General features: G+C 36.7%; 3 protein-coding genes across 15 annotated transcripts; all 3 read left to right on the forward strand.

Moving 5' to 3' along the window:
• Positions 1-426: 426 nt before the first annotated feature.
• Positions 427-3,444, forward strand: CID5 (CTC-interacting domain 5). Of its 3 annotated transcripts, none has more exons than XM_086250982.1 (3): positions 427-620; positions 1,574-2,038; positions 3,018-3,444. In XM_086250982.1, the coding sequence occupies exons 2-3, from the start codon at positions 1,604-1,606 to the stop codon at positions 3,150-3,152; spliced, it is 570 nt and encodes a 189-aa protein (XP_086107108.1). In that variant the 5' UTR covers positions 427-620; positions 1,574-1,603; the 3' UTR covers positions 3,153-3,444. The 3 variants fall into 3 exon arrangements, with proteins under 3 accessions (XP_086107108.1, XP_086107109.1, XP_086107107.1); XM_086250983.1 differs by having other exon boundaries at positions 1,580-2,038; XM_086250981.1 differs by having other exon boundaries at positions 429-620; positions 1,577-2,038.
• Positions 3,445-6,653: 3,209 nt separating this feature from the next.
• On the forward strand, positions 6,654-11,878 carry LOC147279042 (uncharacterized). 10 transcript variants are annotated; one of them, XM_086252559.1, is made up of 5 exons: positions 6,654-9,743; positions 10,177-10,283; positions 10,531-10,651; positions 10,744-10,865; positions 11,196-11,878. In XM_086252559.1, the coding sequence occupies exon 1, from the start codon at positions 7,488-7,490 to the stop codon at positions 9,660-9,662; it is 2,175 nt and encodes a 724-aa protein (XP_086108685.1). In that variant the 5' UTR covers positions 6,654-7,487; the 3' UTR covers positions 9,663-9,743; positions 10,177-10,283; positions 10,531-10,651; positions 10,744-10,865; positions 11,196-11,878. The 10 variants fall into 10 exon arrangements, with proteins under 10 accessions (XP_086108685.1, XP_086108694.1, XP_086108692.1 ...); XM_086252568.1 differs by lacking the exon at positions 10,177-10,283 and having other exon boundaries at positions 6,654-9,474; positions 9,578-9,743; positions 10,570-10,651; XM_086252566.1 differs by lacking the exon at positions 10,177-10,283 and having other exon boundaries at positions 6,654-9,474; positions 9,607-9,743.
• Positions 11,879-12,574: 696 nt separating this feature from the next.
• On the forward strand, positions 12,575-15,243 carry LOC147279043 (DNAJ heat shock family protein). 2 transcript variants are annotated; one of them, XM_086249859.1, is made up of 3 exons: positions 12,575-13,202; positions 13,716-14,131; positions 14,501-15,243. In XM_086249859.1, the coding sequence occupies exons 1-3, from the start codon at positions 13,146-13,148 to the stop codon at positions 14,937-14,939; spliced, it is 912 nt and encodes a 303-aa protein (XP_086105985.1). In that variant the 5' UTR covers positions 12,575-13,145; the 3' UTR covers positions 14,940-15,243. The 2 variants fall into 2 exon arrangements, with proteins under 2 accessions (XP_086105985.1, XP_086105984.1); XM_086249858.1 differs by having other exon boundaries at positions 12,575-13,198.
• Positions 15,244-15,545: the final 302 nt, after the last annotated feature.

Consider the following 15,545-nt stretch of genomic DNA (forward strand, 5'->3'; position numbering starts at 1 on the left):
CAAACTCTCTCTCTATTATTATTAAATTGTGGGCATGTGTCGCTCATTTGGCGGGAAATGTTTGCTAAGATAGCGTCACATCGCCAAGTAATCCCGGTCAGCAAAAGCCAAGCTGTCATTTAACTGATCTCTCAACGAATCAATGGACATAAATTCATTTTTCAATTTAGATAATAGATCGGGTGTATATTTGAAATATTTTAAAGTTCATAGACCCCGTTGAAATAACTTATATAATTATGTGTCTAAATTGAATTTATGCCTAAAATTTATCAAATCGTTATTTAGAGCATCTTAAATATCTTATCCTAAATAACAGTGATATGGTTATAGACAATAATTTTGCTCACTAACGCTGTGTCCAAACAGGGTCCCAAACAGTTATATATGTAAACCCAGTAAAACGTCCTTGTTATCAAAGTGAAGAGACTTTATTATTATTAGCTTTCCAACACCACCTTCCCACTATACATAGCGAAATATAGAATTCCCAAAAATTTTGCTCCAATCCGCTCGCTCTCTGTTGCGTCCTTAGCGATCTCGGAAATTAGGGTTTCGCAGCTTTCGGTGATCCACTGCTTCTGGTTGGATTACTTGGATTGAAGATCGCCTCGCACTCGGTGAGTTTCCATTGACCTCGTTGATTCGATCATGTCGTTAATGTTTTCTTAATCGTAATCATATTTAGGTTTCGAATTACGGTGATCCGTGTTTGGAATTTGCTTTTCTGTAATGAAATTCGAGTTGATTATCTGAGCTTTGCTCTTTCTTGATCAATATGTGTGTTTGTGTATGGACACGGGGTTGTTCTTGTTAGACTTGAAGGAAGGTTTAGGTTTACTTTGAGAGAGATTTTATACTTAATTACCTGAAGTCCAATGAGAAAACCAATAACCAAGATGTAGATTTTTTCATTTGAAGTGAATCTTGATCTGGAGGTTATTTACTTAATACTGTAGATTCTTTTCTTGTGGAAACTTGGTATGAATTGGGTGTTTGATAGTGATCTTATGTTGTCTAGGATCGATCTTCTTATATGGGTATGAGATATGAATTGGATTCTTGGCAACTGGGTATGGTTGAGCGTTTCAAGTAGAAGCACTAGTTTTGATGGGATCGGATTGTGAAGGATTAGTGGATTGAATCATTTGTTTTGTTTAGTAGCTTCCAAAGGATTAGTAATTTTGTGTGATTATATTACATGCATGATGGTCTTTGCAAGATCAGTCCTCAAGGGAAGACCTCCTTTTATTTACTCAAAGATCTAAGATATGTTTAATGGGTGTTCATTCCAGCCTCCTAATGCTAAAAGGATAACCCTCAAAAGATGGTTTTGGATTTTTCAGTTACACTTACACCATTCAATGACAATTCTTGGTACAATGACTGGCTTATCCTTTGAATAACTTCACAGTAAAGTAAGACCCATCAGTGGATTTTATCTCTTCATTTTTGGAAACTCAAGTCTTTTTAATATGGCTTATTATGGCATGAAGCTTTATATTTTTGTTTCTTCCATGATTATATTATTGAATGTTGTATGCTAATATCTGGTTTTGTGTTTCTTTCAAAGTAGCAGTGAAAATTTTATGAAACTAAGGCCATGAAGCCAGGATTGTCTTCTTTGAATCCATATGCAGCAGCATACATTCCGCTCTCCAAAAGGGAGACGGATAATAGAACTTATGTGACACCGAAAGACTCCAGCCGCAGCAATGAGGCAGTCTGGTTTGGTGGAACCCCTCAGAATATAACCCAGAATCAACACCATAGCAAATCTTATTTTGAATCTGATGCCCCTGGTACTGCAACACTCCCCAGTCCAAAGGCCTTTACCGTACAGAGCTACCCTGCCCATGGTTCTTATGGTTCATCATCACAGAATGTGAATGAAGTGACAGAAAATGAAGAATTTGATATGGATTTGGTATACCTTCAGATGACATTTCCTGGTATATCTGATCAGTCCCTTACTGATGTTTATTTGGCGAATAAGGGTGACCTGGAATCCACCATTGACATGCTGAACCAACTTGAGGTGAGTTTCATGTTTTCTTTAATCTTGGAGTTGTTGAATATTTCTTCTTTTGGTAAATAGTATACATTATCCTCTACATGCTGAGCCACATCTGTGTCACCTTTTATTAAGAAAACAAACCGAGTTACCTCCTTTCCTTCGACATTTTTCTCTATTGCAAGTTCAGTTGACCTAGCATGCTTTGCCATGTCATTGGTAGATGGTGTAATTAGTGTCTGATTGAATTGGCTGATAAAGATAGTAATACAGTTCTAATCTCTTGGTCACCATTAACCATGAAAATCCATGGACATTGGATCAAAATCCAATGGCTAACATTATTTCAAAAGTAAATACTTTATTGGGATTTGAACCAAGTTTGATTGCCATACATTGGATTTTGATCCAATGATTGGTGATCGTGATTTTTCATGGTCAATGGTGACCAAGTGATCGATTTTTGATAGTAATGTAGTTTGGATATCTGCTCCATCTCTTTGATGTGATAGAAGTTCTATTTCTGCCATTAGTGTTTGATTGTTTATGACTTTTCTTATTTATATGAGAAGCTTTTGTACAGTGAAGAATCACCTTGTTCCCGTGATATGATGGTATATTGGACAGGTAGTGAAGCTCCATATGTGTCTTAACTCTTAAGTAAATACTATCTTAAGCAAGTACAAGAAAGAATGGTTTTTGAATTGCTAGAATGCATTGACGTTTTGTTTGGTCGCAAGTGGGGGCCAAGTTTTATTTTACACTGTATAGAAGTTATGATATTCTGTATATCCATCTCTGGCTGTTTGTTACCTCTAATATTAACATCCAACATATTGGAAATGGTATTGGAAATTGGATTTTATGTTCATCAACATCAACTCAGACATAAACTCTATCATTTGGGTTACATGTTGAGTGCTTACCTTCACTATGATTCTTTAAGAACACTTCACATTAACTTTGTTAGTCATCCTAAGAATGGGTCTATTTCTTATTACAGTGCTACACAGTTGAGTCTTCTGAAAGTCTTCCAGACTCTTTGGACATTGGAGATGTTTCTGAATCGGGGTTGTCAGCCAATGCATGGAAACTGAAGAATGTAGCAGGTGAAGCCAGTGGTTCACCCAAATCGTAGTTCCCCATCATTTCCTGTTTGATTTTGTGGAAAACAAAAAAAAAAAAATGTCAATTGTTTTACTTTGACATGTTTGGTTTATGGATACGAAGTATATAAATAGAGGATCTTCCCTTGGGGACGACATCATGCACACAGAGTTTGATAATGGTTGTATAGCTGTTAGATGCTTGTTCTTAATCTTCTCATTTTTCTAGACACCTTTGTGTTATTTGATGGGCCGAAAGCTCCCTGTGTAGGTTGTGATGAAGCTTTGAGGTTTTCTGAAATGAAAGTAATATGTGCTTCTTGATGTCATTTTGTTCTGATGATGTCAATCAACTTCTAGTATAAGCTTTCGATATATGATGGTTGACAGCCACTTTATTGTACTCTACTGCTGTATAGGGCACTATCTACTTTGAATAATGATCCTTGCACAATTTAACATGCACAAATTGTGTGCAAATGTGATAAAGAAAAACATGCAGATGCTCTTATCCAAAAAAAAGAGAGAATCACCGCAGATGCAGTTTTGTGGTGAGATTAGTGTATACTAAATTGTGCATGGATCATTTGTTAGTAATTTAGTATATCTGTCACAGAACATATGATATCAGCCAGAGACCGAACCTTGAACTCATTAGCGAAAATTGGAGGCTACGCCCAAAGGCCCTTCCCCAATGGAAGTCTTAAATAAATAAATTGTACTTAAAAATTAAAGCAAAAGGATCATATTGTTGACAAAACATTATCACTTTTTTTCTCAAGGGCAAATTATACTTCTGAAAACTGATCACACATAATACACAATTTTAGTAAACAATATCGTATGTGACAACTTCATTATTCACCAAATTCAACTGACATGACAATTAGCTATTGATTTAAGAGATAATTAGGCTTAGATCCTTTATAAAAACAGTTTTTAGATAGAGATCGGGATGTTTTAAAATTTATAAGAAAATCCTTTTAATTCATAATAATTTAGAAAAAAATCCTTTTAATTTATAATAAAATCCTTTTAATTTATAAGAAAATCTTTTTAATTTATAATAAAGTCCTTCCCCAATTTGAAGGGTATTTTCCCCTATTTGAAGGGTATTTTCCCTCCTAGGGTGTAGAGTGGGCTTTGTAGAGGCTGCATGCCCAAAATCTCGAAGTTAAAACCTAACATAAAGCCGTCAAAGAGGAAAAATAAAATGACTTAATTAAAAACTCTAAATCACTACCGTTCTTAGTCTAAGAAAGACTCAAAAAATGGACTAAACTCTAAGCCTCCCTTGATTTAATGATATATATCTAACTTTTTTTTTTATAAGATTGATACTTACACGCCCAAGTTCAAATCCCCTCCCCCATTAATCATTTCATCATACTCATTTTTTAGGGCATTAAAAAAAGAAATAATTACTCATTATTACATCTTTGCTATGGTTTTTAACTTCTAATACCATTATTGTTAATATATAACAATCATGTTAGTTTTATTAACAATTAGGTTACTTTGAGTTGGTACCAATTGGTATTAGTCATCAAAGCAATCCAATGGTTGCTAGTTTTTTAATTTTTTCAAAAATCTCTCACGTGTCTCTCTCTCCCTCATTTCTGAAATTTATCTTCTCTTTCATCACTCTATTTCTCTCTCCCCAATCACTCTCTGTGTGTTTTCTCTTGCTCTTTCGCTGCAACTTTCTTCGACGGCGTGTGTGTGCATCCGGCCATGGATGGCGACGAAAGGACCACCCCTGAGTTCCTCTCTCTTCCCTCTTCATCCCTGTGAGCTCAAAACACCCAGCAACCCCCATACCCGATCGGAGCCCCGATGTTGACTCAGATCCCAGCCTTGTCGCGACGTTGTCGAAGAACAAGCCAAGTTCCTCACTATAACAACGCCTATAAAGTTATTGGGGAAGCCAACTCTACCCTCGTGCCTTCATTATCAGTAGTATGTTCTTGATTTTTTTTGTTTTTTGCAGTTTCTGAAACTGCAAGTGAACTGAAACTGCAGAAACTGCAGTTTATTAGAATTGAAACTGCAGTTTATTGGAGTTGCGGACTTGCAATTTCAGTTTCTATTTCTGTTTTTTGGTAATGCGTTGATGCTGGTATTTTGGAAGATGTCTGTATGTTATGTTTTTGTTATGTCTATTTTCGGATGGTATTTTGGGATCTAGTGGTGGTGGTGGTGTGGTGTCTGCATGGTATTTTGGGATTTAGTGGTGGTGTGGTGTCCGCAAATGAAGAATGAGTTTGTGGTAGTTGGTCTGCAAAGGAAGAATGATGCTTTAAGTGGTTTTGGTTAATAAAATTAGATGTCAGTACCTATATATTAATGGACTCTTAAAAAAATACCAGAAACCTCTTCTTTTTCTTACGGGCTACGGTCCAAAAAGATAAAATCATACAAGGACGAGGCCCAGGACGGCCCAAAATGGTTTGACTGTAGAGCCTGAACAGTTAGGGCTGGGTAAAAATACCGAAATATCGAAAAATACCGATACCGATACCGAAAAATACCGATACCGAAAATACCGATAAATTCGGTAACGGTATTGGTTTACAAAACCCGGTACCGACGGTATACCGATACTGACCGTATATTGAAAAAGTATAATTAAAATAATTCATTTTTATACATTTCTATATTATACTGGTATACCCTAAATATAAAATACTTAGTATTACCTTGCTATATAATTTATAATTTTATATAATACATTTCTAATTTTCTATAATTTATATCAATATGATATAATATTAGTAATTTAGTATATTGTATAATATGATATCATATTGTAAAATATGGTATAATATGATATAATATATTAATATCAATATGAATTATAGAGTTATGGACTATTTATGATTTATGTAATTATCTCAATCATAAATGTATATTATATTATTATTAGTATATGGTATTAGCCATTTAGCCTAACGGCCCTATTAGGTATATGACCTATACCATATACCCTAAGGTTTAAAAGATGATATAAATTAAAAAACATGTAAACTATTAAGTTATGGACTATGGAGTTATGGACTATTTATAATTTATGTAATTACCTCAATCATAAATGTATAATATGGTATAATATATTATTATTAGTATATGATATTAGCCATTTAGCCTAACGGCCCTATTAGGTATATGACCTATACCATATACTTTAAGGTTTAGAAGATGATATAAATTAAAAAACATGTAAACTATTAAGTTATTGACTATATACTATAAATTATAAAAAACATATGTAATAAAAATATAAAACTCCAAACCCCAATTGAAATTTGAAACCCCAAAATCCAAACCCTAAACGAAACCCCAAAATACCTTATTTATTCATATACAAAATCAAACTTTATTTTTATTATTTTTTCTTTTTCTTTCCCCCTAACCCACGTGCCCCCCTTTCTTTTTTCTTTCTTTTCTTTTTCTTCTTCTCTCTTCTCCCACCGTGTCTCTTCTTTTCTTTTCTTCTTTTCTCTTCTCTTCTCTTCTTTTCCCTTCTTTTTCTTTCTGTGTGCAACCACAGCCCCAACCACCAAGTCCACCACAATCAATTCATCATCTCCAACCATCAGTCCGTGCAACCAAATGCTAGTTGGGTTTTCTCAATCAAATATCAAAACAAGTTGCTGCCCAGCCACCTTTTAAATTTGATTTCTGCAAACAGCTAGCTTAAAGCTCGAAGTCAGCCTCGCACCACCATTGACAAGTCGAGGTCGCGCAGTCTTTACGAACCCAGATCACTTGGCACGCTCCCACGTGTGCTCATCAGCCTTGGCACCCACCCCATTGCTGTGACCAATTTCAGCAGCCCAAGCTCCTTGCGCCGATCGTCGGCGCTTCAATACGAAAAACCAATCGGCATGGCCTCTGTATACACAGCTTGGATTGATCATTTTGGGGTGTGTTTGATCAATTAGTATTCAGCATCACCACCACCACCCCCTGTATACACGGCATGGCCTCTGTCGCACCCCCTCCCTCTCTCCCTCTCTCTGTCTTATCTCTCCCCCTTCTCTGTGATTTTTTTTAATTTGGCGTTGTAGTCGGACAGCCGCTCTCCGACCGATACCGCCGCTCTCCGACCGATGCCGAAGTAATCGGTTACCGACCCATATCGGTCGGAATTCGGTTTGGGTGTTTCGGTACGGTAACCGTACCGAACCCACCCCTAAGTGAGACTGTGAGTCAGTGAGCAAAGCGTTGCTTAAACCCTCTTTGCGCTCAAACCTCCAATTTATTCTCATGCTGGGTTTCTCTTCTACTACTTCTTCCTCTTCTTCTTTAGCTTATTATCTCAGAATCATGCTCTGCTTGGCTGCTGACTCGGTTTTCGTCCCGTGATGTCTCTTTGTACAGTTCGAGCGGTTAGTTGTTCACAACCCAGAATTTGTAAGCTTTTTCCTTTTTTGGTAAAACTTTCTTCATCATCACTCTCTGCGCTTAAAACTATAGACTTTGTTGAAGAAACAACCAATACCCATGATAATTATTACCACGAATTGCAGCTCAGCATGCAAGCCTATGCCTCCTCTGGTAACTTTATAAAAGCCCTGGACACTTTGAATTCAATGAGAAGAAATGTGCCGGACAAACCCAGTGTGTATGATTTCAATGCTTTGCTTCATTGTTACTTAAAGTCACCAAGTGTACTGTTGGAAAATGTTGTTCATGTTTACTTTGGAATGAAAAGATTAGGGCCCGCCCCGAATGCTTTGACTTTCAATACTCTTGTGAATGGCATGCTATCAATTGGTCATGTAAAAGATGCTTATATGATTGCTGAAGAGATGTTCGGTGGTGGGTTTGTGCCCTCTTTTACTTCTATGTCGAAAATCTTGAAAAAGACGCTTAAAATTGGGAGTTTAGTTGATTCAATTGGTGTTTTTAAGCTTATGTTGAGGTTGGAGTATTTCCCGACTGAACCCACTTTGATTTTGTTGATTTCTAAGCTTAGCAATGCCAGGATGATCCAAGAAGTGTGGTTTGTGTGCTATGCTCTTATGGGTAAGGGTCACCCTTTTGGTGCATATGTTTACAACCCTATACTTTGGGCTTTGTGTAAGTCTGGTCAGAGTTATAATGCTTTGGAATTGTTTTATTGGATGAAGAGGAAAGGAATTCTACATAATGTGTGCTCTTATACTGCTTTAGTTTACGGGTTTGGTAGAGAAGGTTTGTGGAGAGATCTTCTTGGTTGTTTGGATGAAATGAAGAGTGATGGGTGTAAGCCTAATGTAATAACATACACTATAATTATTAAGTTTCTTTGTGGTGATGGGAGGATTGGGGAGGCATTAGAATATTTGGCAAAGATGGAAAAGGAAGGATGTGAACCGGACATGATCACATACAATGTTATTCTTCATGAACTTTGTCTTCAAGATAGAGTGGACGACATTTCTAACTTACTTGAAGTGATTGAGCAAAAAGGATTTTCTCCCAATCCATACACATATGCTGCTTTGTCAGGAGGCCTGTTTAAAACAGGTAAGATTGGGATTGCTTGTAAACTATTGCTTGATGTGATTACAAGGGGATGTTATGTGGATGTTGCTGTGTACAATATATACTTCCATTGTTTATGTTGTGAGAATAGATCAAGAGAAGCATTATCTTTGTTGAAGATATTGATGAAAGAAGGTTTAATGCCAAGTAATGTGTCATATAACACAATTTTAAAAGGCTTTTGTAGAGAAAATAACATTTCCAACGCTTTGAATCTCTTGGACCACTTTAAGTGGGGTGCAAATGGGCCTGATATGGTTTCCTTCAATACAATTTTGTCTTTGGCATGTAAACAGAAAAAGACTTCCATGATCCGGAGGGTCTTGAGTCGTATGAAATATGGAGGTGTTCAGCTTAATGATGTTGGCTTGAATTGTTTAATTCAGTACTTCAGTAGGGTTGAAAATTTTTCAGAATGTTTGAAGCTAGTGGATTACATGATGTGCAATGGCTCTAACCCCACTATTGTCACTTTTAATGTGCTTCTAGACAAACTTTGCAAGAATGGGTTAGTTGGATTTGCACAACAGGTTTTTAAATGTCTCAGAAACACTGGATTTCTCCCTGATACAACTTCTTATAATATTCTTATACATGCCTTCATAAGAGAGGGAAATAATATGATGGTGAATCAATTGGTTAATGACATGTACAGCCAGAAACTAAAACCAGATCTCTTTACCTATGGGTCTTTAATTAGTGGCGTTTGCAAGGAAGGGAAGGTATCCATTGCTTTCCAGCTGAGGGATGACATGCTAGAGAACGGGCTTACTCCAAGTATTGCAATTTACAATACCATATTGGAGGCAATGTTCCAGAAAGGTAATTTTTCAGACATTGTCTCATTATTGAAAATTGTGGTTCTGGAAGGGTGTCAACCTGATGAGGTAACTTTTGAGATCCTTAACCGACCAATATTCAAAAGTTGGATGAAGAGATTTCCTGGGGTTGCAGAACTTCTTGAGCTTGTGGTATATAAAAATATCAAGCAAAAGACTCAACATGGATGATTGATTTAGGGTCGTTGACTTCATATGAAGCCTGCATCTTGAACAATGAACTATTCCCAGAAGATTAAAATCTTCAATCAGGTACAGAGGATCCTTATCTCATATCTATTTAGCGGCTTAAGAACTTTTATCTTAATTTTAATTTTTTTTAATTTTATGGATTTGAAGATAGAACAATTGTATAAAAATAATTAATGCATGTAGTTCAAACTTGCCATTATTTCCCCGTTTTATTTTTTATTTTTTGATGCTTACTTTGAGCATAATATAGATCAAAAACTGTTTGTATTGCAAGTAAAGCAACAATGAAATAAGGTCAACTAGTTGGGAACTCATGATAAGCTTGGTTGAGCTAAAGAATCGGGAGGAATTAGATATCTATACTTGGTTTGGTTTTTTGTAATGCAGGGCTGCAACAATGAGATAAGGTCAACTAGTTGGGAACTTGTGATTAGCTTGGTTGAGCTAAAGAATTGGGAACTTGTGATAAGTTTGGTTTTTTGTAATGCAATAGGCTAATTATGAACTTCCAGCAACAAAGTATGGCACCCCCTTTCTCCTCAGCTAGTTTAGCAAAAGTCAAGTTTATCTAGAGATAAACACCCTAAGCACTTTACTCAGGTGAAATTCTTGTAAGGTTTAATATGCATTGTTTTCTATTTGGCTGCCGTGTTAGACTTTCTATGTTTACCTGGCCATATTCAGAAAGAGTTGCTAGATTAAATGGAATAATTCCTAAAATGAAGTCATTGGTTTTTGTTTTCTTTGATGCCAATAATTTTCTAAGGCACTATTAAATCTGTATGTTGGAGATTGGTTAATTTTGTGTGCTAAATCATGTAGTGCTTCTTAATTTTCTGTTCAACAGGGATGCATAACTGCAACAATGATCTTGTTTCTGATCCAGGGGAATAGTTCTCTATCCTGACATTTCATGAAGAATTGTACCTCATATCTCTTTCCACCCATACTTTTAAATGCGAGTTAAGGTCAGCTTCCTTATGGCTCATATTCCTAAACTGGCTTTGGCAGATTTATGGGAATTTTATCTATTTGACCCAACTAGATTTGCTAATCTCAGATATCAAGTCTAGAAGAAATGGTTTTTCCACAGCTTTCTTGAGCATATGATGCTAGTTGGGGTATCTGCGTCACCATTTCAGCTTTGATTATGAAGTATACCTACTCTTCTGATTAGATATGGTAAGTTTTAATTTATTGGTGATCATCGTAGGTGATGCAAGTTAGATTTGCATTGTACTTGCATGTACTGCTCCATGTTTCCGTTTATATAATGAACTTGTTAGGGAAAGAACTGATAGTATGTATATATAGTTCAACTCTAGCATGTTAAGAAAATTATATGGTCATATGTATGCATGCATGTGCTTGTACACTCATTACTAGCATGTATGCATGCACGTGCTTGTACACTCATTACTAGTATTCAACTCTAAAAGCTAATCTCAAGTGGAACTTGCTGAAAATTGATCTGGTCTTTTTATAATTAGTTCCATATAATCTGCTCTGCAGGAAAAATATTTAGTTGGGCAGGGGTCTTAACTGCTTTAACAGAGCTTAGAAGACTGCACAGGAATTGTCTTTGCCATGCTGTGTCATGTATTCAACAGGGACCTGTCATCCACTCCTACTAGAACTGAGTGCACAAAGTGGAGGAATGGCTCAAGCACTACGTGAAAGAACCTTCAAATGGGTCAATCTCAACCCCTGGTCAGGAGAACCACCAGAAATTGAACCAAGTTCTGCTTTTGAAATAGCAAAGATGTCCACCAGGAATTGGCTCAAGCACTACGTGAAAGAGCCTTCATTGCCACTGGGATTTCTTTTGTGAACCTTCTGGTGGGAGCAGGATGGTGAAAGAGCAATTAAGAGAGAAATTGCACGCGAAGAAGACTGTCAGATATAACTGGTATCTGCAGTGTGACCTTTTGAAACAGCATATATTCCCCTGTGCTTTGTGCTAGAACTAGCCTTTTCTCTTTTACATGAATAAAAGCACTATGTTGATAGTTTTATCATCCCCACTCAGTCCATGGGAAAATGTTTCAAGTTTTATCAATTTGTTGTACTTGTAATAAACAAGTACATGACATATATGGGAACAAGTGATGCAAGTTAGATGTGTCCTGTACTTCCATGTACATACTATTGATTCATTTCCCATGTTTTATCATATGCAGGTCATGTCGGGTCAACTCAACCCAACCCATTTTATAGGCCTACTAATGGACTACAAATCTATTGATAACAAAAGATTAGGTTGTCTAATATATAAGTAACTTACATTGTAATATTCTTACCAAAAAAAACTTACATTGTAATATAGTTATATTTGATCTGAAATTTATTTTGAATATATTTAAAATTGGTAGGGTATAGACATGAAATTAGGATGATATGTAAACACTATATTATGCCACTTAAAGATATCATAAACAATGTAAAAAGTCAAAATAGGTGACCATATATGTAATCATTTTTTGTGCCTTTTACCATAATGGATCATATTTGACCCAAGTTTTTATAGTATTTTTGAATGATAAAACACAATGATATTTGTATTTATAACTTATCGTGTACTAATTGTCATGCAAAGATAATAGAAACATCCACACTATCTTCAAGCATATGCAAACTTTTAGTGCATAAAGCACATCTCCCACAATCAAACTTTTAACATTGCATATAATTGGACAGTTCATGATGTGATCCCATTGCATGAATACAAAGCTAAACTGAGAGAGAATATGTTCTTTCTTGGAGGCTTGGACTTGGAGGTTGGAGCAGCCTCAAAAGCTTTTAAATAGGATTCAGCCGTCATTGTATTTGTATGTGAGGCACTCGGGGTTCAGCTTAAGTTAGACCGACATTGTTGTACGGTTAAACTTGTAGAGGTCTCAGAAGAAACATGTCCGTGAGCTTCGGTAATTAGATAAATTATCCATCAAACATTTAACGCGGTCTTAAGTTCTTAACAAAACAAACACACATACAATAATGTCTTCTAAAACGTTGAACAAAGAAAAGACCATTTCTCAGGAACCATGACATCATAGCTCTCTGTTCTTTCTTGGCTTCTTGCAATAAATTCTGAAGAAGACCAATCACAATTGAAATTCCCATTTCACCATCTTCTTCTTTCCGGGTCTCTGACCATCTTTGACCATCTTTATGTATTAACTTTTGGTTTAGAGAGAGAGAGAAAGAAAGAGGTGGATGCTGATCTGGGTTTTGTGAAAGGTTCTAGTTTAGAAGAATTGCATCTGATCTGATTGATAGTGATTGAATTGGAATAGTGGGTTTTGTTTGATCAAGAACAAGAGAAAAAGAAAGGAGTTAGAGGATAGAGGATGGGGGTGGATTACTATAACATATTGAAGGTGGACAGGAATGCTACGGATGATGATCTAAAGAAGGCGTATAGGAGGCAGGCCATTAAATGGCACCCTGACAAGAACCCCAATGACAAGAAAGAAGCAGAAGCCAAATTCAAGCAGATCTCTGAGGCCTATGAGGCATGTAATTCTCTTTCTTTCTAAAATTATTGTTACACATTCATTCTCCTATGTATATTACTTATGTGCATTCAAAAGTGAAATGGGTTAAGCTTGTTGATTTTGTCAATTGCCATATTTTTAGAGTTGTTCTGTTGGGTGATCGGAATTGTAGGCTTTGAAAGTAAATTTTTTCTGGTATGGAGTATTGGGTAGTAAGCAAACAAATGATGGCAATACGACCTCAATTGATCAATGATTTACAGAAATTTGCATAAACTCTCAAGAAGATCAAATAGTTGTATTAAGCTCAACCAATGAATTGTTTTAGAACTTGAACTTCTTCCCTTTCCCAACATCTGCATTCACAACCAAAAGGGGGGTACAAAGCATTTGCTTGTGTTTAGTTATAGATTGCATTAAATGGCTCTTTTGGTACAGTGTCTGTATATGCTCTATTATATCTGCAAACAGTTAAGATTTCATTTGGGTGTACTGAGTAAAATTCAAAGAATGAAACCCTTTTTGGTGGATTCAGGTCTTGAGTGATCCTCAGAAAAGGCAAATTTATGATCAGTATGGTGAAGAAGGATTGAAAGACATGCCACCACCAGGGAGTGGTGGGTTCCCATTTGGAAATGGCAGTGGCAGTGGATCAAGTGGATTTAATCCTAGGAATGCAGAGGATATCTTTGCAGAATTCTTTGGTAGTAGTCCTTTTGGATTTGGGTCATCAGGACCTGGGAGGTCCATGAGATACTCGTCTGATGGGTCAGGAGGGACTTTTGGGGGATTTGGAGGTGGCGAAAATATGTTTCGAAAATCATATAGTGAGGGTGTGACGCCAAAGAAACCACCACCAGTGGAGAGCAAATTGCCTTGCAGCCTTGAGGAGCTGTATTCTGGATCAACAAGGAAAATGAAAATCTCAAGGACTGTGGTTGATAAAAATGGGTATTTTCACTTTTAACACTGTCCCTATTTTCCTTCCTTCATGGATTGATTGGTTGTTTAAATAGGGTCTAGCATTTAATACTTCCATTTCATCGCCTTACATGGTAACTATGATCATAATGCTTGACAGTGCATTGAATGGCCTAAGTGATCATCTATTTAGCTAAGAGCCTAAGAGCCATGTTAGAATCTACAATCATATAGTTTTTTGGAAAAAAAATTTTGCTAGACAGTCTAACATGTTATGTTGTCAAATTACCAATCTGGATCATTGATTAATTAGCTACTCTTATTTGAACGTGTGGTGTTAGAATGAGTCATAGTTTCTTTCATGGTTTTAATCTAGCTGACTTGTTTTGTTCATTCCAGACGTCAAGTGCCAGAAACCGAGATATTGACCATTGATGTGAAGCCAGGATGGAAGAAGGGAACCAAGATTACATTCCCAGATAAGGGTAATGAGCAGCCTGGCCAGCTGCCAGCAGACCTTGTTTTTGTGATTGATGAGAAGCCCCATGACATTTACCAGAGAGATGCCAATGACCTCATTATGAACAAAAGGGTGACATTAGCGGAGGCATTGGGTGGAACCACGTTGCACCTTACCACACTCGACCATCGGGAACTATCAATCCCCGTGACTGACATTGTGAGCCCTGGCTACGAGTTTGTTGTTGCCAGGGAGGGCATGCCAATAGCAAAAGAGCCTGGCAATAGGGGTGATTTGAAGATCAAATTTGAGGTAAGGTTCCCTACAAGATTGACCCCGGAGCAACGAGCTGGCCTTAAACGCGCTTTGGCAGGTTGAAGAAGAGTTATGATGACCTCTCTCCCATCGTAGATTGGCCAACAATATGAGTAGTTATGAACTCACATTGAAGTCCAAGATGCATTTTTTAATTTGCAGGCTGTGGTGTCTCTGCACTAAATCACTAGTGTTTGATATATTGTACTGACTGATTACTCCATTCTTTTCTGTATATTTTTTTTTTCCTTCTGTAATCAATCAGTGTTTGTTTCATTCTTTTCAGGGTAAGTTTCATGTATTGTGTCATTGCTTGTCCTTAAATGTATCTTTTCTGGATGATGAATTCTCCTGTATCGTCCAGAGTCCTCATATTTTTGACACTGTGTCTTGACAGTTCTACATATTTTTGTACAAGAAGAGCTTCCTTTTGTGCATATACTGCATAGTTCCCACGTAAAAGCAGGCAGATGTAAGGGTCAGTCCCAACCATTGATTTGTATTCAGAATCAAAATCTCGGATCAGAATATGTCATGCTTGCACCATCAGGATTCAGGAACATAATCCTTTAATATCTTTACCTCTTATCCATGGCCTTACTAATAATGGTGGGTAGTCCTAGGAGCACTCATTAATCAATCAACCATACAAGACGTTGCTAGGAAGGA

The sequence above is a fragment of the Dryas octopetala genome, chromosome 7 (genome assembly GCF_963921425.1).
Source record: "Dryas octopetala chromosome 7, drDryOcto1.1, whole genome shotgun sequence".
Taxonomy (NCBI): Eukaryota; Viridiplantae; Streptophyta; class Magnoliopsida; order Rosales; family Rosaceae; genus Dryas; species Dryas octopetala.